The 26083-nt window shown below is 42.4% G+C and overlaps 2 protein-coding genes across 3 annotated transcripts; both read right to left on the minus strand.

The window, feature by feature from the left end:
- Positions 1–49: 49 nt before the first annotated feature.
- bmerb1 (bMERB domain containing 1) lies at positions 50–14043 on the minus strand. Its single transcript, XM_037096525.1, has 6 exons — positions 13767–14043; positions 9669–9789; positions 5892–5965; positions 3605–3719; positions 2302–2384; positions 50–2203 (listed from the first exon to the last, which is right to left on the minus strand). Exons 1-6 carry the CDS (start codon positions 13861–13863, stop codon positions 2085–2087), a joined length of 609 nt encoding a protein of 202 aa, XP_036952420.1. The 5' UTR covers positions 13864–14043; the 3' UTR covers positions 50–2084.
- Positions 14044–15344: 1301 nt separating this feature from the next.
- LOC119019612 (mpv17-like protein) lies at positions 15345–26052 on the minus strand. 2 transcript variants are annotated; one of them, XM_037098380.1, is made up of 4 exons: positions 25399–26052; positions 18725–18795; positions 18313–18342; positions 15345–17816 (listed from the first exon to the last, which is right to left on the minus strand). In XM_037098380.1, the coding sequence occupies exons 1-4, from the start codon at positions 25703–25705 to the stop codon at positions 17574–17576; spliced, it is 651 nt and encodes a 216-aa protein (XP_036954275.1). In that variant the 5' UTR covers positions 25706–26052; the 3' UTR covers positions 15345–17573. The 2 variants fall into 2 exon arrangements, with proteins under 2 accessions (XP_036954275.1, XP_036954282.1); XM_037098387.1 differs by lacking the exon at positions 25399–26052 and adding an exon at positions 21469–23429.
- Between the last annotated feature and the right edge of the window lie 31 nt (positions 26053–26083).

Below are 26083 nucleotides of genomic sequence, written 5' to 3' on the forward strand. Positions count from 1 at the left end.
CCTCATCTGTTTTTGTGGTCATTTATGAAAAAGTCAAGGTACTCGTAGAATCCTGAAAGATGCTCTTTATTTAAACATATATGTACAGGTAGTTTCAGCTTATTTTTCTGCATATTTGTTCAATATTCAACATCAGGACCTTCATAAGTTCACTACTACTACTACAGAATGCTAAGTTATCAGAGGGAAGGTTAAGTGACAGGGGGCAACACTTTGCTTGACATGAGTCACTAATGTCCTAAATACACTCAAACATACACCGTCTATTGTAGGCATTTACAAGAGGGTTGCATTCATTTTCCTGGTGTTTTATCATAAAAACGCAAGACTAAATTCAGAGGATGCAAGTTGTTTGTCAGCAATATCCATTATATCTATGAATGATGTCACACTACCACAGTCAGTAATTTCCAGTAGCTGTTGGCTGAGATGATGTCAGTGATGTGACACAGCAGACCATTTAAAAAGGAAGAAGAAGGGGAAAAAAACCAACCACTATGTTGAATGAAATGCTGTGTAAGTGTTGGCATATACAGGCGTTAACCACGATAATGAAAGGTCAGCGAATCACAAGTGAAAAGGCTGCTACAAAGGTGGGTCAACGTATTGCAGATATTAATGTAAAATCAGTACATTTACTGAGTACTGGGTTTGGAAATACATAAGTTTTTGATTTTATTTAGCAAAATTGTTTCATTAATCCAAGATCTTCAAATCAACTTAAATGATCATGCTTTGCTTGTTTTCCTGGAGTCTAAATTGTATACGTCCATCATATTCCGTTCAGTTGCATCTTATGACGACTCACCTGGAGAGCGTCAGCTTGTACATGATCAATTATTATCAAGCTCACCTGCAGTTAGGACACATTGATTTGAAATATCTAATATGTAACACATCTGTATTAAAAGGTCTAAAAACAACTCGACTTTGTTCAATATTTTGAGTTATGTGCTCAATGTTTCTCAATGTTTCCAACAAAGTTCAAACTCTAGAAACCACGTATTTACTCAAGGTAAAGGTCCGTTTGATCTAACCTGGCAGGCGAGACTAAACGTGGCGTGATCAAGTTTAATACGTTACCTCTTCCTTTAAGATTTCTGTCCAAGTCACGTACATAGATTTTCATCAGCGGTGGTGGTTGTTTCTCAATAAAGGCAGCAAATTCCATGATCCCACACTACTCCAGTCTTTTGTTCTGACTGAGAGACCCCTTAGTGACAGAAATTACACATTGTGTGTTCAAGGGACTTCATTTAAACAAACTCTTTCATTGTCACATGACCCAGCTTTGTAGCAGCATTGCAGGTACGTTTTTGTCAGGTGTGCACTGATGTCCGATCTCATTAAATATTTCTGTGTAAGCCTTGAATGACACCGATAGAGAATTTAACAGCTAGACTGGCTAGAGGATGGAGTCAAAAATACTGTTCAGCTTCGGTAGCTGCTAGCCGTCTCCAACAGTCACTTCATGGGCAGCCGTATCGTTTGTTCTGAGTTGTGGGTCTCCTGAAAGTGAAAGAGGTTCACTGGTTTGGTGTTAAAGGGCTGAAATGGAACGATAAGTACCCGTTGTCGAACATGGCGGGATGCAATAGATGTTTTTTTTCCTGTTGGACAGAGAACCCCAGCATGTATACCTCACTTTATAGACATTGTGCTTGTAGTTCTGTAAATGCTCTCACTGTTTTATCAACCCCATGATCACAGACCATAATATCATCTTCAAGGAATGTTACATGATCCAATCTGATTCTCATTTAGGACTTGCGTTTTTTGTTTTTTTTTTATGTATTATTTACACTTCCCTTTCCGTCATATACACCGTGGACACGTGTCTTCACTCAAAGAAGCTTCTTACTATGAGGTTCCCCCGTCGCGTACTGATCAGGGATCAGTTCCCAAACTCTGGGCTGAAAGCTTGTGAGCTTGCACTCGAGTACAAACCTGATCTCTGAATAGTTTCAAGGGGGAATCACAGCTAACTGAGGTTCTGAGTCACAGGAGGGGATGAATGACATGTCGTGTGACGTGAGCGTGTTGTTTCTGACACGGGGGCGGGGTCATAAAGAGGTCTGTGTCAGTTACATGACGGCACACTGGGTGGCTCCACAGCAATCCTTAATGATGGCCACTCCCGACTTGGTGATGGATGGTTTGTTGGGAGGCGGCTCCGGGATTTGTCTCTTGGGCTTTGGAGGACCTTGTTATAAAGAAAAAAAGAGATGATCACGATGCGGAACTGAAAAGTGAGCAACACTCCAGCGATGTGTGTGTGTGTTTCCAAACATGGTCACTCACTTTGTGTGACTTTGAGCTTCTTCTCCAGAGGGATCAGCTTGAGTCTGAGGAACTCCGCCATCTCCTTGTCCTCCTCTCGCTCCCTGAGTTTGAGACACAGTCAGCCGCTTGAACACACCTGATTTATGGATTTAGCGTGCTAGTTTAACCACAGCTTGTGTCTCTGAATAGGCCTTTATCAGAGAAGACACTGTGACGTGTCACAGTCAGAGAAGCACATGTGTAAATGATAAAATCAGTCATGAGCTGAATTCTCCTGGTGCTGTGCTGTGCTGGCTCACCTTCATGACTTACTGACTTACGGAGCCACTGTCAAATGTCATTAGTTACACATTTTCCTTCTATGACACATCAAAATGTCTGCTATGAAAAAACAGCCTGTGACACTTGGGTCACAGTAAGCATCTGTTTCTTTATAAGATTAGACTGCAACGGTTATCTGGATCTTCCTCTTGCACAATAAAAAAAATAAGTCTAACCCATTTGCCAAGTTGTGTTTGTAATCCAGAAAATGACGGGAGCCAGATGTGGGATATCTTGATATCTTGATAGCTTGATATTTTTTTACAAGACAAGATGAAAAAAGATGTAAATGCATTACACTGCATTATATTATATCTCGTTCACATTGTACAGATTGGGTGAGGACTCATGTCATTCCTGACCTTTTTGTCTCTTTTTTTGGAAAATGGGTTAAAAACAGATGTTTTTTATCATGCAGCAAACAATAATTTGTATCTATAATAGCCACTGAGTAACTCAAGAGAGGGACATGTCAGTCTGTGTGTCTCTTTGGTCCATACTGAACATACTGAACTGAACATAGACTATTATATAACTATCACAGTAGTCGTGCACATCAAAATGCCGCTTTGACGGTTTTGTTGAAGCTGTTTAATGCTGCTGGGCCGTGGATTTCTTTTGTGACTCTCATTGATCTAAAACCACGCTGGTGGTTTCACACGATTTAATACCACAGAGTTATCTCTGTGTCACATTGTGTGGGTTATCTGTGGGCACGGGGCGGGAGGATGAAGAAAATGACAATGCCGAGCCGCGGTCATCAGTCAGGCCTCCCACAGGCGCGCGCACACCGAGCAGGCGGCGCTGCGATGATGGAGTGACGCTGTTCACGCTCTCAGTCATGCTCGCATTCACTCCACACGTTTACTCCAGTGAGTCCCCTTCCCACTGTTTCTTATCTCTATCAAATGACGAAATGAACCGTTCCAGCCGACACTGTCTGGATAAACAAACAGACCACCAGCTCCCGCAGACGTCCTCCCGGATATGAACTACCTACCTTAATCTCTCCACCTCAGCATCATCGACCAGGAAATCCCTCTTCTGCACCAGCTTATGGATCTTCAGGATCAGCTCCTCTTCCTGCTGCTTGTGCTTCTTGGTTTTTTCTCTCTCTGGGGGGAAGGGAAACAGGAACATTTTAAAAAGACAAAGTGATAAACACGTACATAACTGGATGGCTGACAAACTGAAACCTTCATGTATTACTCGAGAGCTCCCTGCGTTCGGTCACCTGCAACTGACCCGAGCAAACTGACCTTACAGCAAAGTCAGCTGGCTCTTGAACACTGAGTCACATCCCAAACAGACCCTTAACTCCCCCCTCATGTATAATTTATGATAAATCAGGCGCTGACTTAATTATGTAAATGCTACAGAGCTCTGTTTCATGTTTCATTTGACGGAGGAATTTGCATCCACGCGGTCAGACAGCCGCGAACGCAACATCCTCTCTGCTGTGTCTCATGTTCCTAACCTTCACACACCCCAGAGCACAAAGAGAGAGACACACATAAGCAAACAAAGTGCACACACACACACACACGCGCGCAGACAGCTGCAAAGGTAACTGCAACTGCTGGTATCTAGGCTGGGTGGGAAGAGGGGGGTTTGAAAAAAAAAAAAACACTGCAAACATCAGCTCTTTCTCCTCATCTGGAAATAAAGCGGAGCGCTGCAGCTACAGCGTGGATCCCCCCTGAGGGCTGAACAATCTGAGGGCCGCACGGCTGCAAACCCCCAATGTCAAAGGAGCAGGATCCGCTCGTCACGTGACTCATTGTGCTGGAGTTAAGCAATGAGCCCCCCTGACAACTGCACACATGAGGCCCCAGTGGCTCATGGGAATGTCAATGAGGGGCGGTTTTTGTGTGACGCTGTCTTTGTGCGACCAGTAATCCCACATGCATGGGTGCTGGGTGACATATAGGGAGGCTGTAAGATTTACTGGAATGCCGCCAAAGCTGAATCATTAAGGACAGTGAGGATTTTCTTCACGTTCAAGCCAAACAAAACAGGGACCCAGTGTTCTACTACGGCTCCACACCATGGCATTAAAAATAGATTTTGTTTTGCAACTGATATCAATGAGTCACCTCTCTGACTTCTTCCTACTTATGCTACTCAACTGCATTTTTACATTTAATATCAGTTGCCACTTGTTGACACATTTCCTGCTGTTCAGGAAAAGTTGCATAGGATCGCTTTAATTTGGGATTGTGTTGTCAGCGTTTTTTTTTTTTCTGTCTGGTACCTGCGGCAGGAGGGTTGTGGGGTTGAACTGGGGGGGTCATGACCTCGGTATTTTTTAAAATCCTGACTGCCGTCCTGAATCACATGGACAACACCACAATTGAGGGGATCAGGAATGACCAGGTTGTGCCTTCCTGACAGTGTTCATACATACAGATTCACAACAGTTGTTTTTACTCGAGGTCTGCTGTGGTGTCCTGTTATTTTACTCTCCTTCTGAACGCTGCAGGGTTGGAAAGTGGAGTAGAAACCTGTGACTGACAGATCACTGGTTGGTTCCCTGCTTAACAGCTGACTGACGTCCGTGTGTCTTGTTGCTATGTGTGTCCTTGGGTTGAACACGACACCAGCCTCTCCTGCTCGCGCACACTTACACGTGATGTAAATGCTCAGTGCTGTTGCCAGGTCTGATGTATGCAGAGCTCCATGTATGCCTGTATGAGTGTAGAACGCTACGTGTGACACAGCTGACGTCAGTGAATCATTTCAGCACGTTCTCACTGTATTGCAGATACAGACACTGGACTGTGGAGTTAAACCAATATTTGATTCTGCACTCTGCCCGTCAAACGGAACACAAAAACATCCCTCGAGTTAAAAAAAAAAAAAAAGAGTGTTTACTGAAATTTATTTTGGCCACCTTGCCTGGAGAGCTTCCCCTCAGCTCATGTTGCCCACACAGTGATGATGCATGCGCGTTTGTGTGTGTGTTTGATTATCTCTCCCTCGTAACCCCACCACGTCTGAGAGACTTACGATCAATCCTGCGTAGTTTAGCGTAACGACACTTCCTATAAATCACCGTGATGCCTGCTCAGGTTATGGGACTCCGGTGATTCCGGTGCAAACAGAGGCACTTTCCACCAGGAGCCTGAACAGGGAGTGCGGGCTGTTTTGTACACAGCGGGACAACTCTGGGTGGTTTATTTCCTGATATGCTTACAGCTGATTTTCTTGAAGGTGACAGAAGACAAAACGTGTGTGTGTGTGTGTGTGCGTGCGTGCGTGCGTGCGTGTGGGTGTTTAAGCTGTACCTGGTACGGTGACAATCTGTCTCAGCTCCTGCTTTAAACTCATGATGTCTTTGCAGAGCTGAATGTCATCCATCCTAGAAAAACACAAGAGGGCAAACAGTCAATCACTGGCTTCCATCAGAATAAAGAACAGCAGATATGATTAGTTGCATCCACTTCCACTTCAAACAACGTTAGGCAAAGTTACACTGAATAGTGAAACAGTGGAAGAGATGAACTTAAAACGAGCTGGCAGGCACCGATGTTATGTCTCGATGACGTGGAAAAATTCTTTCAGTGGCAAAAAACACAGATTGATTTCTTTTAGACTAAATGCAGTTAGGCACATGACATATTTATTTTCTATGTAGCGTCTTTCTATTTGAAGCTGATAGACAAACTGATCAGAGACTCCGAGAGGCAGATGAACACAAGCAGGACTGAAATGCTGTTTCTGACCTCAGACGGAAAGAGCTACTCTAATCTAATCCATTAAATCTGTTTGTCACAAAACAATCAAATCCCCAGTTTCCAAGAAGTCTTTAAATTGTCTTATCTTGTCTAAAACCAAATATATAAAATATAAATTATAAATATAAATTATATATAAATTACAGAGTTAAACTACATCAGAGTAAGATAGGGCTGCAACGTATTGTTATTCTAATATACATATTAACAATTAAGTATTATTATATATTAACGTCCAAAGCAACATCTTAAAATTGCTTCTTTTGTCAATCAACAGTCCAAAACCTAAAGACTTCAGCTGTCCCAAAAACCATTTCTGGGGCCTCGAAGCTTCAAGAGAATTACCCATGAATATTCAAAGTAATATCAAGATGGCTGAACTGTCACTTACACTTCTCACGTGATAAGACAAACCCACTGTAGACTTGTGACATGCCCTGTGTTTCCTCTGGCATATCAGGCCCTGGACTTACAGTACCTGTGGTCATCTCTGCAACATTTGGAGTTATTCCAGACACTTGACTTTTTCGACATCTTGCTAGCGTTGCTGCATAATGAATAATGTTGCACTGCAATTACTGGGTTACTCGGGACGAAACAAACAAAAAATGCAGAGGGCGTGCAATACTGATTTGGGCGTCTGTCATCGTGGCAACGGCTGAATCTTCAAAGCTTTTGGGTCAGAACCACCAAAGCCCCTTCGTATGCCATCATAAAGAACAAACAGCAAATCTTTCTCTTCTTAAGTTGGAACCAGCAAATGTTTGACAAGTTTGTTTGAAAAATTCAACGATTGATCAATTATTAAAACTGTTAGCGATTCATTTGCAGCTCTCACGAAAATCATCCATTCCTCCCATTCACACGTCTGAAAGTTCATGTTTGGCTGCTTAATTAATCACTGAAACAATTGATCAACTATAACAATTTTTGGAATTAGTCTTAGGTGGACTGAACAACTGATAGATCAAGAAATCACTTTAGCACCAATCCCTCTGCTGTCCTGTGCATATCCACTCTTGTACTTGTCATTCAGACATCACAGCTTCGGGCCCTGACGTGTCACTCATCACAAGAGCGAGCAGATGGAAAACATACAACATAAATCAATCCATGCCGCACTCTGAGACCTCAGGGCTTCGGCATTTTCTTTCCCCTCTTCCCTAAATCCCTGCCCCTCTCTCTCTCTCTCTCTCTCTCTCTGCGGAGCTGTGACAGCCACCACAGAATTATCTCGCCCGGTGATAGATCAGCCGATGACTCATCCATAGCTTCCTCCTCCTCCTCCTCCTCCTCCTCCTCCTCCCTCTGCTCAGTTTTACACCTCCCTTCTCTTTCTTTCTCCCCCTTGACCCCTCCCTTCAGCTTCTTTCTCCCCCTTCTGTTTTCTCTCCCTCCTCCTGCCTCATTTTTCACTCTCTCCGCGCTATCTGTGGATTCCAGCAGCTTCTGCACATGACACTCCATCTGCTAGTTAGAGTGTGTGTTTATGTGTGTGTTTATGTGTGTGTGTGTGTGCGTGTGTGTGTGTGTGGTGTGTGTGTTTATGAGCCGTCTTGAGTCAAACAGAGCCTGACAACAGAGACGTAAGCAATAAGCAGTGTGGCGGCCTAATGAAGCCTTTCACATGGGCGTGTGAACTAACATTATCAACTGAGTGAGCTCTCTAAGATGCGCTCCGGCCTCATCAGCCATCACGTATTGTATTTCCACTTTCAGTTCAGCGTTATATAGGTGAAATATTGGACGCTTTATAAAAATGTAATGCAGTTTTTCCTTGGTTCATTTCCGGCACTTTTTGAGAAGCATATTGTGCGTCAACAACTTTTCAGCTGAGCAACAAACCTGCACTGTTTGGGAACTTTGAAGCTACACTGAATTTGCTTGATTCTTCGCATGTACTAGGACCGTGCATTAATACTCAAGTAAAATGTCATGCTCATGTCACAATTATCCTGGACAAAATAGTTGCAGTTCACAATTTACCATCAAGTGTTCTTGAAGAAAAGTCTTCCAATGGAACTAAAAAAAAATACTCAACTACAATCCCTTACATATTATGAAGAAAGAATCACCAGGTAATCTACACAGGACTGTTTGTTAATAACTGAAAAGCCTTTTTGAGCTTTTCATTTGGGGACATTTATGATTTTCCTGATGCTGGAAATCCATCCACTCTTTCACAGTATATGTGATGTTGTATATTCTGATATCAAATCAAATCATAAACTCCTAATACAGCAAAAAGATCCACTGTTACGTGTCTGACTTGGTTTATGCAGAAAAAAAAAGAAAAAAAAATGGATGTAGAAATATTAAAGTTGAAGTGCCAGACACCTGACGTCTCCTACTCCTACTCTCCCTTCTGCACCACAACCGAGTTCTAAACTATTTGTGATGTCACAAGTGATGGTAAGTGGACATTTTCCAGTCTAGTGACCGCTCAAAGCACTTTACAACACTTGTCACATTCACCCACACATTCATACACTAATGGCAGAGGCTGCCATGTAAGGTGCCAGCTGCTCATCAGGAGCCATTTGGGGGTTCAGCATCTTGCTCAAGGATACTTCGACATGCAGCTGGGGGAGCTGGACTCGAACCAGCAACCATCCGATTGCCAGACGACCCGCTCAACCTCCTGGGCTGCAACTGCCCCGAAGCTCGTAGGCCAGCCCTTTAAAATCAGATGATGTGATATTTAGTCAGGACTATTCAATCCGCAGCTGCTCACATGCTTTATGTAAAGCAGCTGGCATTAATGATCATCGAAAGTAAATACAGTGAGAGGGTCATTATTATTGTAAGAGGATGGTGAAGCTGAAAGTAATGTTAAGTCTCAGAACCAGTCTATGTAACGCAATATGAGACACCAGATGTTACTTTACAAAATGTGCTGCTACAGTATTAGGCTCAGTTTTTGTCAGAACAATTTTTCAACATCCACGTTGTCCATGCTGCACAGAGTGTTCCCATGATAAAGGCAGAGAGGACTCAGACAGAGAGGAAATAAATACAGTTAGTCATTCCAAACACTGATCCATAATCCTTGAAGCTAATGCTGACCAGTTCATCATGGTGACTCACTCAGCTGCTATTGGCATGTCCAGCCCTCTGCATAATCAATGGACAAATGGGCTCCCTCCTCCCCCCTTGGGTCTCAGACAGCCCTAAAAGAGCCAACTTATGTCACAAGGAGAGGACACCCGAGTGTGCCTTCGCAGTGCGTCACCGGCGTCCACCGCCTCATGGCAACGCAGCGAACCCAACACTCTGTCACATTTGGGTGTTGGAAAAACACAGAAAACTGACAAATCAGCAACTCACATGAAGCGCAGCTCGGACTCCCGGCGCACCAGGACTTCTCGCAGGCGCTGGATACGAGCCATTTCCACCTCGATCTCCTCTGGATCCATGGTGCTCTCTGCCATAGACACATCTGAGTGACCTGGGAGGAAGTACAGAGCAAAAATGAATAAGGGGTGGGAAAAAAACACAAAAGATGGGATGAGAACAGGAGACATTAAAAGCAGGGCAGATTGAGATAAACAAACATCTAACACAGTAGTGGTATTGTTTTTCTCTACAAGGACAGCTCTGCTTCAGACAGACAAAGGCTCTCTGCGCGTGGATCTAACTTAGGATGTTAATCGTGTGACAAATGCATCGTAGAGCTCCTAATTTTCTGCTTTGAAAACCTTCTGGCTGCGTCAGCCTCTTGGCAAACACACTTCTCACCTCGTCTCCCTGTGACGTGTCCGCTCACGTCAACCAAGAACATGATATTTGTGCAGAGAGCAGCACGTTAAACTGTCACAGCATGGTGCAAATGACTACTTCTTATTGAATAAATCACTCACTGATGATCTGAAAATGCGTGCGACACAAAGACAAAAGGCGGATTTCATCTTGCCACTTTGAGAGCATTTTCCACAGTATAAGCTGGTTGAGATAATTCCCCCCTCCTGACATGAATCAATGAGATGGTTGGGTCATTCCTTCCTGACCGGGTGGGCTGACCTCACATTCTCCACGTCTACCACTAAACACTTCCTACACTGACCAAACACGTTCTGGACAGATCAATGCACTGGCCTCTGCAAATGAGGGCTCTTGCAAACATACTGGCCAGCTTTACCAGCATATTACAACACACAGGAAACAGTATGGATTCTGATTCGTCAACACAAATATCTAAAGTGTGGAACTGAGGAAGTCGGTTATTGGTGTTAGCGTGTTGTCTTTCACTAAATACTCATCTCCATCGCAAATCATGGATCAATCAATACAAAACCTGTGTTTCAAACTGGGCGGCGTGGCATTTGTGAGAGATGGACGTTCACTAGGCAAGTTGCATTATGGGAGGTGCAGGTTTGAGATCTCACATCTCTATTATAGACTTGAGTGAATGAATAAACTCATCTTTTGTCCCGTGTTGTTGTTATTTGTGTTAGTCGTGTTTGTGTTTTTATCACCTGTCTCTCACAAGCTGCAATTATGGACACATAAGACTTTACTCCTTTAAAAGAAAGAAAGAAAAAAAATCTTAAAAACATTGTTCAAGACTACAGTGACAAGACATACTATGCACCAATGTGTCAAATTTTCACTTGGTATCTCTGCAGGCTTGAATCTTTAACATTTATCTTCAACTTTTATGCAGAACATGAATATTTCACAGAGCCAGCCGATGCACCGTAGTGAGACTGTGTGCCAATGGAAACATGCATGACACTAATCTCTACTGTCATATTCCTAAAAAAAGAAAACAGAGAGCAGCAATTATTTTCTATTGTTGATGGACACACATATTATGTTTAGTTTTGTCTATCATACGTCAGAAAATACTGAAAAACAGCCCTTAGAAATTTCAAGAATTCAAGGTGATGTATTTTAAAGACTTGTTTCATCAAACTAACAGCCCCAAAGCCAAAGATATTCAGTTTACAGTCACAAAGAAGCAAGAAGGAAGCAATCTGAGGACCTGTCTTTGTGCTCTGACAATTAATAAACAAAACAAGTGATTAATCCTAAAAACAATCAGCAGATTAATCAATAACTAATCTATTAATCTTGCGTAATCCTTCCACTTGTCCATGCTGGCTGTGAGGTTTTCCTTTTAGTAATGACTACACTGTGACAACATCCCCAATCCTCGAGCTGCAAGGTCTGAATAAACAAACTGTTTACATCTTTAATCCTGAGCTGTCAAATGTGACGCACGACACTCATCCACAGTGTGTGTCGCCACATTAGAGGACTGGATCAGCTTTTTCGCCCTCCTGCAGCAACACAAGCTGCAGTCTGCGTTCGTGGTACTTTTCATGGATGCTCGCTGAGGACAGAGCTGACTCACCACAGCAGACAGAAGTCTGCACAGGCGGGCCCCGGTTTGTTTGTGCCTCGCTGATATTGAATCATCACCCAAACGTGTCTGCTGACAAAAGACGGCAAAACCAAAGTTCATTACACCGTGGCACTGCTGCACAGCATGAAAACACAGCAGGGGCTAAAGTTGGGTGAGTTTTTGTTTCTCCATCTGCCTTTTTATTTTTTTCTGTCTGCCCTGCTCGTCTTTGCCCGCTCCCTCTCTCTCTCTCACCGCCACGTGCTGCCCATCAATAAGACCAAGCTGCATTAAGTCTGGACTGGTGGCACCACGCCAGCGCAATAATGTCTTAACAGCTCCCTCTCCTCTGAACAAGCTGCACACACATACTCAGCATTAAAAACATTACAAGGAGCGAGGCGCGTTGACACTCCCTAATTAATAGCAGCTCGTTCGCCGGGGACAGGTGAGGTCAACTCTCAGGCATTCCACCTCACAACACCTTGCAGATGTAAACCAGGGGCCTCACGCACATAATTAGTCCGCTTCAATTAAGCCCGTTTCATTAGGACAAACTGGCTCGTCAGTGTACTCCGGGATTAGGGTTTGATGAGGAGTAAACAGCCTGGAGAGCCTGGGATCGTGCCTGGTGCAGCGGCCACATGGGGCTCGCCAACAGGGAAATGTCAGCATCTGTATCTGACAGCCAATGCAAACGCCCCTGATACATCCTGCAGTCGCACTGTGTACATGCTGCTGCTGCTGCTGCTGCTGCTGGGGCGGCTGCATCTGGACCACAACCCCCTCGCCCGAAAAAAAAATTGACAGATGTGAGCACAAAAGAGAAAATGCAAGATAAACACAGGCAGCATTTGTCTTGGCTTTAGAAGTAAGAGGAGATAAACTTGAGGGGGAGTTCACTCTGGTTTACCTGTCTTTTTTTTGTCAGGATGTGTGTTTGTTTGTGGTAGACAGATACACACAGAGACAGAGAGAGAGTGAGAGAGAGAGAGAGCAATGACTGGATCTGTGTCTAAAAATATCCACTGCATTTTCCCCCCCATCTTCTCTGACTTAATCTGGAAGTTTCTTCACACCCTGCCCTCCTGATGAGTTATCCTCAGTGGAACCGACTAGGACACGTCTTAAAGGACGTTATCACTCGGTTGCTTCCGTCAACACATGCGTCATCCCTGGGCCTTTATCAGTTGGGCTTTGATAATGGGACAGAATAACGGAAACATCCAATACAATGGCTCTGCTGCTGATAATGTTTATTTTATGATTGCTCAGGTTTGTGACCACATCTGGGTCTGTTTAGAACTGAAACAACTGGATTGCTATGTCAATTGAAAGAAAATTAAATGTCACTTACTGGTGTTGCACTGCATATAAAATACTGTAAATTGATCATCGTTGGGTTTTGGACAGTAGGCTGACACATGCATGTTGTCAGAATTATTTTAGAACAATTTATAGACCAAATTATAATTTGAGTGACTGAGAAAATGATTTAATTTATTCAGATCTGCAGCTTATGATGTTCATTTTTAGCTGAAACTGAAAGCGGGGTTAGTCCAGCTTCACAGTTACATTTTGAGGCAGTAGTTTGTGGTGTGTTGTTATCTTACTGCCCCCCCCCCCCCCCTTCAAACTGCCATCTTTCACTATTTTTGCCACAAACTCAAATTATCCCTCTGAGTGTGAAATCAAGAGCACGCCGCCTGTTCACCGGGGTACTGACTCATGGCACATATATTGCTCCTGCCTCAGGTTTTCTGCATCAGCCCAGACTGAATCCAACGAGCACAAGTTTCCAGATGCGCTGAGGCTCTGCTGTCTCTGCGGTCGCCTACACCCCCCCGGCCCAGTTCCATTCACAAACCTCGCAATGCCCACAGCGTTCATTTAGTGGAATTAATGGGCCTTTCGGCACCGAGGAGCGGTGTTTAGAACGTCCCGAACCTTTGTGAGTCACATGTTAACCGTGTGTGTTCGCGGAGTGAGACATACGCTGGAAACACGGGGACGATACCTCGCTCTTCCTGGGCACCGGGCGGTGGAACAAGCATCGTGTGTGGATGCAGGACGCTCACCTTTGTCCGTCGTCCATGCAGTTTCCGACACGGCGCCGTAGCTCCTGAGCGCGCGCTCAGTGTCCGAAATAGATTTCTTCAGTTCCATGTCGCGCATATAACCAGGATTGCAGTGCGAGTCTCTGGGCTGAATCTACGCGGCTCTCCTGTCTGCAGGCGTCCTTCCCGACAACTCAGTTTCACCCGGTGACAAGGCTCCAGCGACCTGAGACGTTGAGCATCTTTATTCAAGCTCTCAAGTCCCTCGACGTGCGGATGGAGGTGAGGATGTGGGGAGCATGCGCAGTGCGGGCAGGGATGTGAGGACTTGGGAGACACCCACTGGCACCGAGATGACGTTAAAAATAAAACAATAGGCACACACAGGCATGGGCTCCTATGTCAGCCTGTCCAAGAATACGTTTCTAGTTGGCCTATATTGAAATATGCCAAAGCTCTGACTGGATATTTCATGTATTTACTGTTAACAGAGGAATATGAAAGCTAGCAGGGGGTCATAACTCTTAAACATTGTGTCTCTTAAGTGTACCTCTGGCAGGCAGAAAGGTGCAACATGTAAGAGTTGTCGTTTGAAACAAACCAAAAAATAAACTAAAATGATTGATACAATGTGAAGAATCAATAGTGCTGATGTTATGTGTAGAAGAGATATCCACTGAAGTTAGCATGCTAACCAGCTAGCCCCAGACAGGCCCTAGAGGATGTCACTCTATTACAACAAAAAAATCCCCTGTGGTGCAGAAAGCATTTTCACCATAGATTGCCATTATAAACAGGCCATCTGTAAAAGTGTTGACAGGTCAGGAATCTAGTTTTCCTGTATAAATCCATGGCCCCGGCCCAGAAAACCTCTTTCTCCCATGTGCCCTGAGCAGTATAAACACCAAAACTCCCCTTGTAGTCTGGTTAACTGCACTGCTAACTGAGCTAACAAGCTAACAGAAGCTGCAGATGTAGAATAAACAAAAAGAATAGCCAGCAGCAATTTGCACTTATTCTGGCTTATGTTGTCCCTATTTGTCACTAGTTTGACTTAAAGGTGACCACTTCTGACATATTGCACTTTAAGTGGCAGGTGTTTCCTCACGAGGGGGTCTGGTCGCATATGGCACATTAAGACAAATGGAGCCTGGTTGAGCAGACTGTTATAAATTTAGAAACAACTTTATTAAAAGAAGCCTAAAGCTTCATTTTTGAAGTCTTAAGAAGCAGTGAAATATAGTTTGAGTGACTAAAACTGAGAGCAGCAACACAGGCTGCAGATAAAAAGCAAAGCAGCACCCGGCACGCCTTTCGGAGTACATGTTGTGCTCAATATATTCCCACAAGAGATGGAATTGGAGCTTCAGTTGCATCTAAACGATGAGTAATACAGAGGTATGACTAATATTCCTGTCTGAACACGAGCCAAAACACACCCTGGATGCACCTTTGATATAAAAATACAAGAGGTGCAGGTAATATTTCAGATAGACTGTAAGCAATAAGAATAAAACTGGGTCATTTGTAAAATAAAGAATTCAGTGTTCAAGGACTCAAGTTCAGTTTCATGTCATCAGTAAACACTCGGACAATGAATCATCTGGATGGGTATAATTTATTCAACAATATATATTATTTATCTCTACCACAGTTAGTGTGCAACTAAAGTGCAAGCTGTGATCAAACCAATGTTTCAGTACATTACAGTCATCAGCATTGACCAGTAGTGTTATCAAAACTAGTCCAAAAATCACTAAGAAATGTCTGACAGTATTAAAGTAACAGGCCGACCTTTAGTAATATTACCCAGTCTTCCTTTGATGATATGAACAGACAGAATATTCATTGTTTTAAGCCTTCAGTTCCAGTGCAACACATCAGTATATCAATCATAATTAGAAACAAACACTCTAACACTACACTAATAACAACTTATTTTACTTTTAGATGCAATTTAATGTCTGATAAAAGGGATGAACAGCTGCTTTTCTGTACCCTAATTCAAACACTGTAGTATTATTAATATATTATTCATTGTATTAATCCTGTAATGTGACAGATCAAAATCATAATCACACAGCGTCTCAAATGCAAACTACATTTGAGACTCAACCATAAGAGAAAAATAAAAGACACATCTCTCTATGACACCAGGAATTTCAGAAATACATAGCAACATGAGTGAATGAAAATAGATTTTTGTTAATTATCTCTCTGAGATGAAAGAGATAAGTTTGGCCTAACACTTTGTGAATTCTATATATAGGAATAAAAGTCAGCCCTTGCTCTGAGCTGAACTCTATTTATGATAAGGAGGCATCTGACGTTACATTTCAACAATTACTGCAGACAAGGAAACCTATAAACATTGTGACAAAGAGGTAAGATTTATATTGGTTAGAATAGCAAACAGTATGAAGAGTAAGGAGATGGGGCAAAGAGAACTCTTGAGAGACAACAGAGTGCGCTCCGCGGTATCACATTAAAATAATGTACAACAACAGGCAGGCAGCATTTCCACATTCAAGTAAATGGATGTTTGAGACAGCCTTCATCTATTATTATCAGACAAAGTCGAGGTTAACTTCAGTAGTAATTCGTTACAGTGTTACAGAAATGTTAAGGGATGATGGTCAAAATGTTGAATTCAAAAATGTGTTGTCAGATATGTTTTAGTGTTTGAGTCTTAAATGACTGGGAAACTATTGTAAATTGTATCTCCTGTTGTCTTAGCTCATTGTGGTCCTGTATAAAGAATGTACTGACACATTAATAACAGATATATTTGGAGATATATTTGGAGTTAACATTAACATTTGGCACTTCTTGCACTGTACACGAGTCTAAACTGGAACAAAAGGAGGCAGTCCTTAGATATCAAGCACTCTGTCATGCTCACAGATAACAGTCTCAGCACATGTGCTAAAAAAGAGAAAGTGATATGATGTTGAGAAGTTCAAAGTCTAAGCTACGGTAGTTCATTAGCTGCCACTCCACATTGTGGAAATTATTCTTTCACTCTTGTTCAAGTTTTTCATTTTCATGTGAAGCAGAGGACTCTGTAACATCACCCTTACATTTTCCCATCATCACAGCTCCCATCATAGATAGATAAGTCCTCATAAATCATCCCAGTATCATATATAGGTATTTTTTCACCTGGGTACATTTGTTGTTGTTGGTTGATTTGTGGGCAGGATAACACAAAAACTACTGGTACTACCACTGCTAAAGTTTTTCAATGAAACTTGGGTTAGGGGTCTCGGCCCAGAATAGACCCCATTACTTTCTTAATAGAGGAACGGATCCGGGAATTTATTTCTGAGTTATGAGAAATTACAATTTGATGCAGCTCCAAATAAATGTGTGTAGTAAATTTTTTTTTTTTGACACTGGATTGGGCTTGATTGAGTAAACGGGGACTATTGGGACTTGGCAAAGGTATGCACTCTACTGAGTGCTATTCTACTTCTAAATCTCATAAGATAAGACTGCATTTATAAAAACAAAAACTGATACCAAATGCAGCATGGTGATGGTTCACTGTGCGATGGAAAAGTTGGAATTGCATTTCCCCATGGAGGTGATGTGCTGTATGAATATTGCAAAATATGCTGTATATACATTCCATTTGCTCAATGTTTCTTAAAGCACCATAGAGGACATCATGAGGACACACATTTTTAGTTTAAGCACAGTGAGACTTTGAACTCAAACCCTGGCAGTGATGGTGCAACATCAGCCAGGGACAGAACCGCACTGGACCAGCTGTCTCCTGTTTAGTGCACAGCTTTTTGTCTTTCCATTTTGTCCCCCTCTTCATTATCACTGACTCTTCACATTTAATTTCTCAATAGGTTTTGATGCAACTGTTGCCTCTTGGGGAGCATCTTTCTTCTCCTTAGATTCTGCTTCATCCTCTTTAGGAGGGAACAACCATGCAAGAGCAGCACCAGCTGTGCCATCGCCACTCTGACGTGAGAAGCAAAGGAAGGTGGCCCAGATGAAGGCACAACAGCCGGTGAAGGTGGTCCGGACGTACAGAGGCACCAAGGTAAAGTTCAGAAACTAAGGGAGACAGATTAAGACGATAGTGTGTTTAGATTAATTTACTGGCATGTAACATAAAATATCTATAAACAATTCCGATTTGTTATTTGAAAGGTAGCTTCTAAAAATAAAAAAAATCCTTTGTAAGTATTGTTATGAAATGTCAAACAGAGACTATTGTCCACACCTAAAAAATGATGGACTGATGAAATTTAGACTACAGTATTTAGACCCTACTCTGGCGAACAGACAGCCATAACAAAATTTGGTACAGATAAAATATTTCAGGAGTTGCTTCTCAGAATTAAGTGATTTTAGATTTTAATAGTGAAGAGAATCTATACTCAAAGGTCCACTTCCTAACAGACACATCAGGTTTTTGGTGAGGCAATGACATGTGACTGAAAGCGCAGAATCATTAGTAAGTAGACCTATAATCTTAGATTACCTTTACCATACATCGTTCCCAAAGGTTAGAAATGAACATTTATGCATTAGAGATATTAATTCTTACCTGCATAAATGGCCAGAACATTAGACCTGTCTAAAAAGAGAGACAAACAGAAAGCACACAATCATTTGTTCAGAAGAAAACCTCCACTTTCACATTCAATTTCAACTTTGGTGACTGAAAGTCATGTGACTTTGTAGGAGTCAGAGTTAGATAAGTTGATCAGGAGAGCCACCAGTACAATTCTCCCAAATTCAAATAATACATGATAAAATAACTGTTTGCATAATACTACAATACATAAACTGTCTTCAGTACACATACATTTCGGTTCAGGCACAAGTTACTTGTCACACAGTATCATAGCTAACACCATATTCTTTAAGTGGCAAGGCACTTGCTACTTGATGCTAGCAAGATTCAAGGTGCCAACAGGAAGAACATGTTGTGACAGGCTGTCTCTGCTCCTATTCACCTTATATGTGTTGAGGAATTTTTCTCTCCAGTCTTCCGTGATGTCCTCTTTGCCCTCCAAGAAGCTGACACCTGGGTGACAAAAAGACAAGGGATAGTTCACTCTTACTCTAAGCTGGGAAATTATTTGACTGGTGGAAGGTAAACAGGTATAAAGACAGACTTTGAAGAAACCATAAACACAGTATAAATGTGTGTCTTACAGGACTAGGGAAAATAATCACCATGGCAATATGGCAGGTCATAATTTTTCAATGTTATTAATACACTGGTGCTGGTATTATAAGTCTAATGACAGCATGTACATTGTTTTGATTAAGCATTAATGAGATGTATATATGTACATATAACTATATGTATGGGATGTGCCCATGTTTTAGTCTCATTTTAGTCTCTCATTTGCTTCATTAGTAAAAGTTGAACTGCATGTAGTTTATTGATGAAGGTTCTCAGTCATCCAGGTCACGGTAGTCCAAAGTGCTGTATTGTAGGCAACTGAGCTGGCTCTGATTGGTTCAAAATCAGAGCAAGGGAGATGGACACCTTCACAGAACATAGAAATGCTGTAGACAATAACATCAAGTTCCGATGAAAGGATGTCAGAGGAGACAGTCTGTACCATGTGGACTACAGTACACAGTGAAGAAGACAAAAGCCTCAACATTGAGGTGTACAGAGAAACCTATACACACCGGTCAATACTTGCTGTTTGACTTTCATCACTCAATGGAGCACAAGCTGGAGGTCATACGAACCCTGAACCATTGGGCTGAGATGCCCACTAAGTCAGAGGGGAAGGAGATGAAACAGAAGCACATCAGGGGAGTACTTACAACCTGTGGTTACCAAAGTTGTACATTTGTTAAAAGCGCTAAAAGAACCAGAGCAGACAGAGAGGAGGAGACAAGAAAATATAACAACACCTTCATTCTCTATGTTGCAGGAACACCTGAGATACTCAGGAGCATCTTCAATAAACACACATCGCATCGACAAAATCACATTGCAGTTCACTTTAAACCTAACAACCCACTGAGGCAGAAACTTGTCCATCCTAAAGACAAAACACCCAGGCATAAACACAGTAATGTAGTTTATGTTGTTCAATGCAGCCAGGACTGCACAGATTTGTACATTAGGGGGGACAAAACAACCTCTCCATAAATGACTGGCACAACACAGGAGGGCCAGCTCCTCATGACAAGACTCTGCTGTCCACTTACATCTGAAAGAGAAAAATCATTCCTTTGAGGACAACAATGTCAACATCTTGGCCAGAGGAGACAGATGGTTTGAAAGAGGAGTAAAGGAGTTCATTTATGTCAAACTGGAACAGCCGTCTTTGAACAGAGGAGGTGGTCTAAGATATGACTTATCACCCACCTACAATGCTGTACTGAGTTCAGAGAATAACCATTCACACATGGGCTCATCTAACCCTAGCAACCCACATGAAGGCCGATTGGGTCAACGACCCACAAGGACACTGAAAAAACACTGAAGCTCAGAGCTCACACGTGTCCTTAACAACTCTGTAAGGACACTCCCACACAGAGATTAAAAGCCTGCAACTCCCCTCCAGTTAGTTAGAACTGAAGAAGCCTCTTGGGTGAGAGGTGAAACATCTCTAAGAAACTTAAACAAGTCCAGCTGCCTACAATACAGCACTTAGATTTGCATATAGTTTAGCTCCTAGTCATACGTCAAGCAATGCAGTTCAGCTCCCAGCATCCACTATATTTCAAATCATTTATACCTTCAGCGAAAAACTCATCTAAAACCTTACAATTTGCATATCTTGTTTTAATTATAAGTTTAATTCAACTTTTAATTACTATGAATACTTTTTAACATAAAATAATACTGTTCTCCATTTTGACAAATATACATACTCCTTCAGCTGCTTCTTCATATTAAATGCAGCGCAACAAGTGTTACTCTGAGACATTATGTAAACAATACAGTTTATCTCCTAGCCATTATTCAAACATTGCCAAGTCAGGTGTATGTATACAGTAGCAATTCACAAGTTATCTTGGGGTACTTTTTAATTGGAGCAGATCTAGATTATGTGTTTCACCGATGCAGTGTAGCTCCTAGTTTACACTATATTTTCCATTTTAAAGCCCCTTTCCAGTTTTCCACCTGGTTGTAATGCTTTCTACACTTTTTCAACACTTTACTAAACATTCATAGTCTTAGTTGCCCTTCCTGTTAACATGTCCGATCTTTCATACATTATCATGGGTATCTTAATTCCCATGTCTAATCAGAGCCTTTACCACTTTTCCAACTCTTCATATTCCCTCACCTGCTTCTACTTACTAATTTAATTCAGTTTAGCTTCAGCTATTCAACGTCCAGCATTCACATCGTAGTTTCTTAGGACAGTGCCCTCTGTCGTTCTCTATGTTACTATGAGCACTGTGTGACATGATAGGAACAATAAAATGAACATTCAACTGTCACAAGTTCTTCGCATAAGTGACTGTGTAATACTGTTTATTTTGGTTATGCCTTTCATTTGACCTCTGCTAGTCAAGGTTTGTTTCACAGGACAATGGACAACTGCTGATCCTTACACTACAAGAGAAGCGTAAAAAGAGGACTTGGGTCAAGTTACAAATTGACAGATATGCAATCTGCTTTGAAGTTAACCATTAACTGCCCGGCCAGCTCCCAGTTTGCCCCGGGGAGCTGTGAAGTGTCGCCCGGTCCTTTGGACCTACGAGCCTTCCCGCTGACCTGTGTAGAAGACGCTGGTATGCACGGGTGCCGCTGTGGTCTGGTCCAGCAGCAGCTTCCTCACCACCATCCTGGCTGAATTCCCGGGGAACTTCCGCTCGAGGAACCGCATCCAGAAGAAATTGGCGTTACCATGGAAACTGAAAGCGATAACGGCGACGTTCCGTGTGTGGCTCCAGTCGATCTGGTCCTTCTGTGAGAACCACTGGTGGACGAAGTCCCCTCCGGCGAACAGACAGCCGTACAGTGTCACGTTGGTGACCCAGGGGAACCGACGGACGTGTCTCAAAAACGAGTTACGCATATTTTACAGTTCGCCCACTTCAACAAAATATAGTATTAGGAAAATGTAACACTTAGCTTAATGTGTGAGTTAGCTGACGTTAGCTTACGTTAAAGGTGACAAATTACATCATCTCTGTCCAGAAATCTCCGCGCCGCGGTATCACAAACACTGTCCATTTCCGTGCAGTATTCGATGGAAAACGCTCATAAAGCTTATCGGCGACTGAGTGTGGCGTTATATGCTTATCGTTTAATGGACGCCATAAAGTAATACAGTATTAGCTATGATACTTGCTTTTCGTGCACCATCTACCACCCGGCACGGGACTGCGAGTGTGCCACCGGCCGGGTCTGCACATCCTACGTAAATATACTACGCCCCTTTTTACGTAGCAGAAAAATACAGTAGCCACAGCTGAGGGGCGGAGCACAGGTCTGAAAACACTGAGCAACCGTGGTACTTCACGACAGAATATCTGTCTGCGCGGTGTGTCAGTATCAAGTGAGATGATTTCTTCTCTGCTTTTTTCTTTAATCACATCCCATATCCCCCTCACATTGTTTTGAGAGGGGTCCCTTTTAAATAAAAACTAGATATGTTCTAACAGAAGAATTACACAGTTGAAAAATGTCAATTTCAGTGGTCCCTGGTGGACAAACAATCTAATGGAGTAACAGTTTCTAAATCACTTGAAACACATCTCATTTGTGTAAGCCCCGGTTATTTCTTGTTGTTTATGAGACACTGGCTCCAAAAATACTGACAAAATCAGCCCATCCTAGTTTGGTTAGGTGTTAATGGGTAATGTGATATGTAACTAGATTTAACCATTTACATGTCTTTATCAACAGGTACAGTATGTTACAGTATCGCCTTGCAAACATGCATTAACACCTTGCAACATTCTTAATAACACAACTGATGAAAAGGCCTTGTACAGTACATGTTAGTGATTTCGTTTTTAACAACAACAAAAAACACCAACTAGTAAAATCATATTTGGTTGCATTTGACAAGGCTCCAGATTATCTCTTGCAAAAGATTTCTATACACATTAAACAGGTATAAAGACAGACTTTGAAGAAACCATAAACACAGTATAAATGTGTGTCTTGCAGGACTAGAGAAAATAATCACCATGGCAATATGGCAGGTCATAATTTCTCAACCTGTGTTATTCATACACTGGTGCTGGTATTATCAGTCTAATGACAGCATGTACATTGCAGCAATGAGATGTATATATGTACATATAACTATATGTATGGGATGTGCCCATGATTTAGACTCCTTCATTTGCTTCATTAGTAAAAGTTGAACTGCATGTAGTTTATTGATGAAGGTTCTCAGTCATCCAGGTCACGGTAGTCCAAAGTGCTGTATTGTAGGCAACTGAGCTGGCTCTGATTGGTTCAAAATCAGAGCGAGGGAGGTGGACACCTTCACAGAAAATAGAAATGCTGTAGACAATAACATCAAGTTCCGATGAGAAGATGTCAGAGGAGACAGTCTGTACCATGTGGACTACAGTACACAGTGAAGAAGACAAAAGCCTCAACATTGAGGTGTACAGAGAAACCTATACACACCGGTCAATACTTGCTGTATGACTCTCATCACCCACTAGAGCACAAGCTGGAGGTCATACGAACCCTGAACCATTGGGCTGAGATGCCAACTAAGTCAGAGGGGAAGGCGATGAAACAGAAGCACATCAGGGGAGCACTTACAACCTGTGGTTACCAAAGTTGTACATTTGTTAAAACTGCTAAAAGAACCAGAGCAGACAGAGAGGAGGAGACAAGAAAATATAACAACACCTTCATTCTCTATGTTGCAGGAACACCTGAGATACTCAGGAGCATCTTCAATAAACACACATCGCATCGACAAAATCACATTGCAGTTCACTTTAAACCTAACAACCCACTGAGGCAGAAACTTGTCCATCCTAAAGACAAAACACCCAGGCATAAACACAGTAATGTAGTTTATGTTGTTCAATGCAGCCAGGACTGCACAGATTTGTACAGTAGGGGGGACAAAACAACCTCTCCATAAACGAATGGCACAACACAGGAGGGCCAGCTCCTCATGACAAGACTCTGCTGTCCACTTACATCTGAAAGAGAAAAATCATTCCTTTGAGGACAACAATGTCAACATCTTGGCCAGAGGAGACAGATGGTTTGAAAGAGGAGTAAAGGAGTTCATTTATGTCAAACTGGAACAGCCGTCTTTGAACAGAGGAGGTGGTCTAAGATATGACTTATCACCCACCTACAATGCTGTACTGAGTTCAGAGAATAACCATTCACACATGGGCTCATCTAACCCTAGCAACCCACATGAAGGCCGATTGGGTCAACGACCCACAAGGACACTGAAAAAACACTGAAGCTCAGAGCTCACACGTGTCCTTAACAACTCTGTAAGGACACTCCCACACAGAGATTAAAAGCCTGCAACTCCCCTCCAGTTAGTTAGAACTGAAGAAGCCTCTTGGGTGAGAGGTGAAACATCTCTAAGAAACTTAAACAAGTCCAGCTGCCTACAATACAGCACTTAGATTTGCATATAGTTTAGCTCCTAGCCATACGTCAAGCAATGCAGTTCAGCTCCCAGCATCCACTATATTTCAAATCATTTATACCTTCAGCGAAAAACTCATCTAAAACCTTACAATTTGCATATCTTTTTTAATTATAAGTTTAATTCAACTTTAATTACTATTAATACTTTTTTTTATATATAAAACAATACTGTTCTCCATTTTGACAAATATACATACTCCTTCAGCTGCTTCTTCATATCAAATGCAGCACAACGAGTTTAACTCTGAGACATTATGTAAACAATACAGTTTATCTCCTAGCCATTATTCAAACATTGCCAAGTCAGGTGTATGTATACAATAGCAATTCACAAGTTATCTTGGGGTACTTTTTAATTGGAGCAGATCTAGATTATGTGTTTCACCGATGCAGTGTAGCTCCTAGTTTACACTATATTTTCCATTTTAAAGCCCCTTTCCAGTTTTCCACCTGGTTGTAATGCTTTCTACACTTTTTCAACACTTTACTAAACATTCATAGTCTTAGTTGCCCTTCCTGTTAACATGTCCGATCTTTCATACATTATCATGGATATCGTAATTCCCATGTCTAATCAGAGCCTTTACCACTTTTCCAACTCTTCATATTCCCTCACCTGCTTCTACTTACTAATTTAATTCAGTTTAGCTTCAGGTATTCAACGTCCAGCATTCACATCGTAGTTTCTTAGGACAGTGCCCTCTGTCGTTCTCTATGTTACTATGAGCACTGTGTGACATGATAGGAACAATAAAATGAACATTCAACTGTCACAAGTTCTTCGCATAAGTGACTGTGTAATACTGTTTATTTTGGTTATGCCTTTCATTTGACCTCTGCTAGTCAAGGTTTGTTTCACAGGACAATGGACAACTGCTGATCCTTACACTACAAGAGAAGCGTAAAAAGAGGACTTGGGTCAAGTTACAAATTGACAGATATGCAATCTGCTTTGAAGTTAACCATTAACTGCCCGGCCAGCTCCCAGTTTGTCCCGGGGAGCTGTGAAGTGTCGCCCGGTCCTTTGGACCTACGAGCCTTCCCGCTGACCTGTGTAGAAGACGCTGGTAGCCAGGGGGGCCGCTGTGGTCTGGTCCAGCAGCAGCTTCCTCACCACCATCCTGGCTGAATTCCCGGGGAACTTCCGCTCGAGGAACCGCATCCAGAAGAAATTGAAGTTACCATGGAAACTGAAAGCGATAACGGCAACGTTCCGTGTGTGGCTCCAGTCGATCTGGTCCTTCCGTGAGAACCACTGGTGGACGAAGTCCCCTCCGGCGAACAGACAGCCGTACAGTGTCACGTTGGTGACCCAGGGGAACCGACGGACGTGTCTCAAAAACGAGTTAGTTTGCATTTCGCCACTTCAACAAAATATCGTGTTAGGAAAATGTAACACTTAGCTTAATGTGTGAGTTAGCTGACGTTAGCTTACGTTAAAGGTGACAAATTACATCATCTCTGTCCAGAAATCTCCGCGCCGCGGTATCACAAACACTGTCCATTTCCGTCCAGTATTCGATGGAAAACGCTCATAAAGCTTATCGGCGACTGAGTGTGGCGTTATATGCTTATCGTTTAATGGACGCCATAAAGTAATACAGTATTAGCTATGATACTTGCTTTTCGTGCACCATCTACCACCCGGCACGGGACTGCGAGTGTGCCACCGGCCGGGTCTGCACATCCTACGTAAATATACTACGCCCCTTTCTACGTAGCAGAAAAATACAGT

Source organism: Acanthopagrus latus, chromosome 1 (genome assembly GCF_904848185.1).
Source record: "Acanthopagrus latus isolate v.2019 chromosome 1, fAcaLat1.1, whole genome shotgun sequence".
NCBI classification, from domain to species: Eukaryota; Metazoa; Chordata; class Actinopteri; order Spariformes; family Sparidae; genus Acanthopagrus; species Acanthopagrus latus.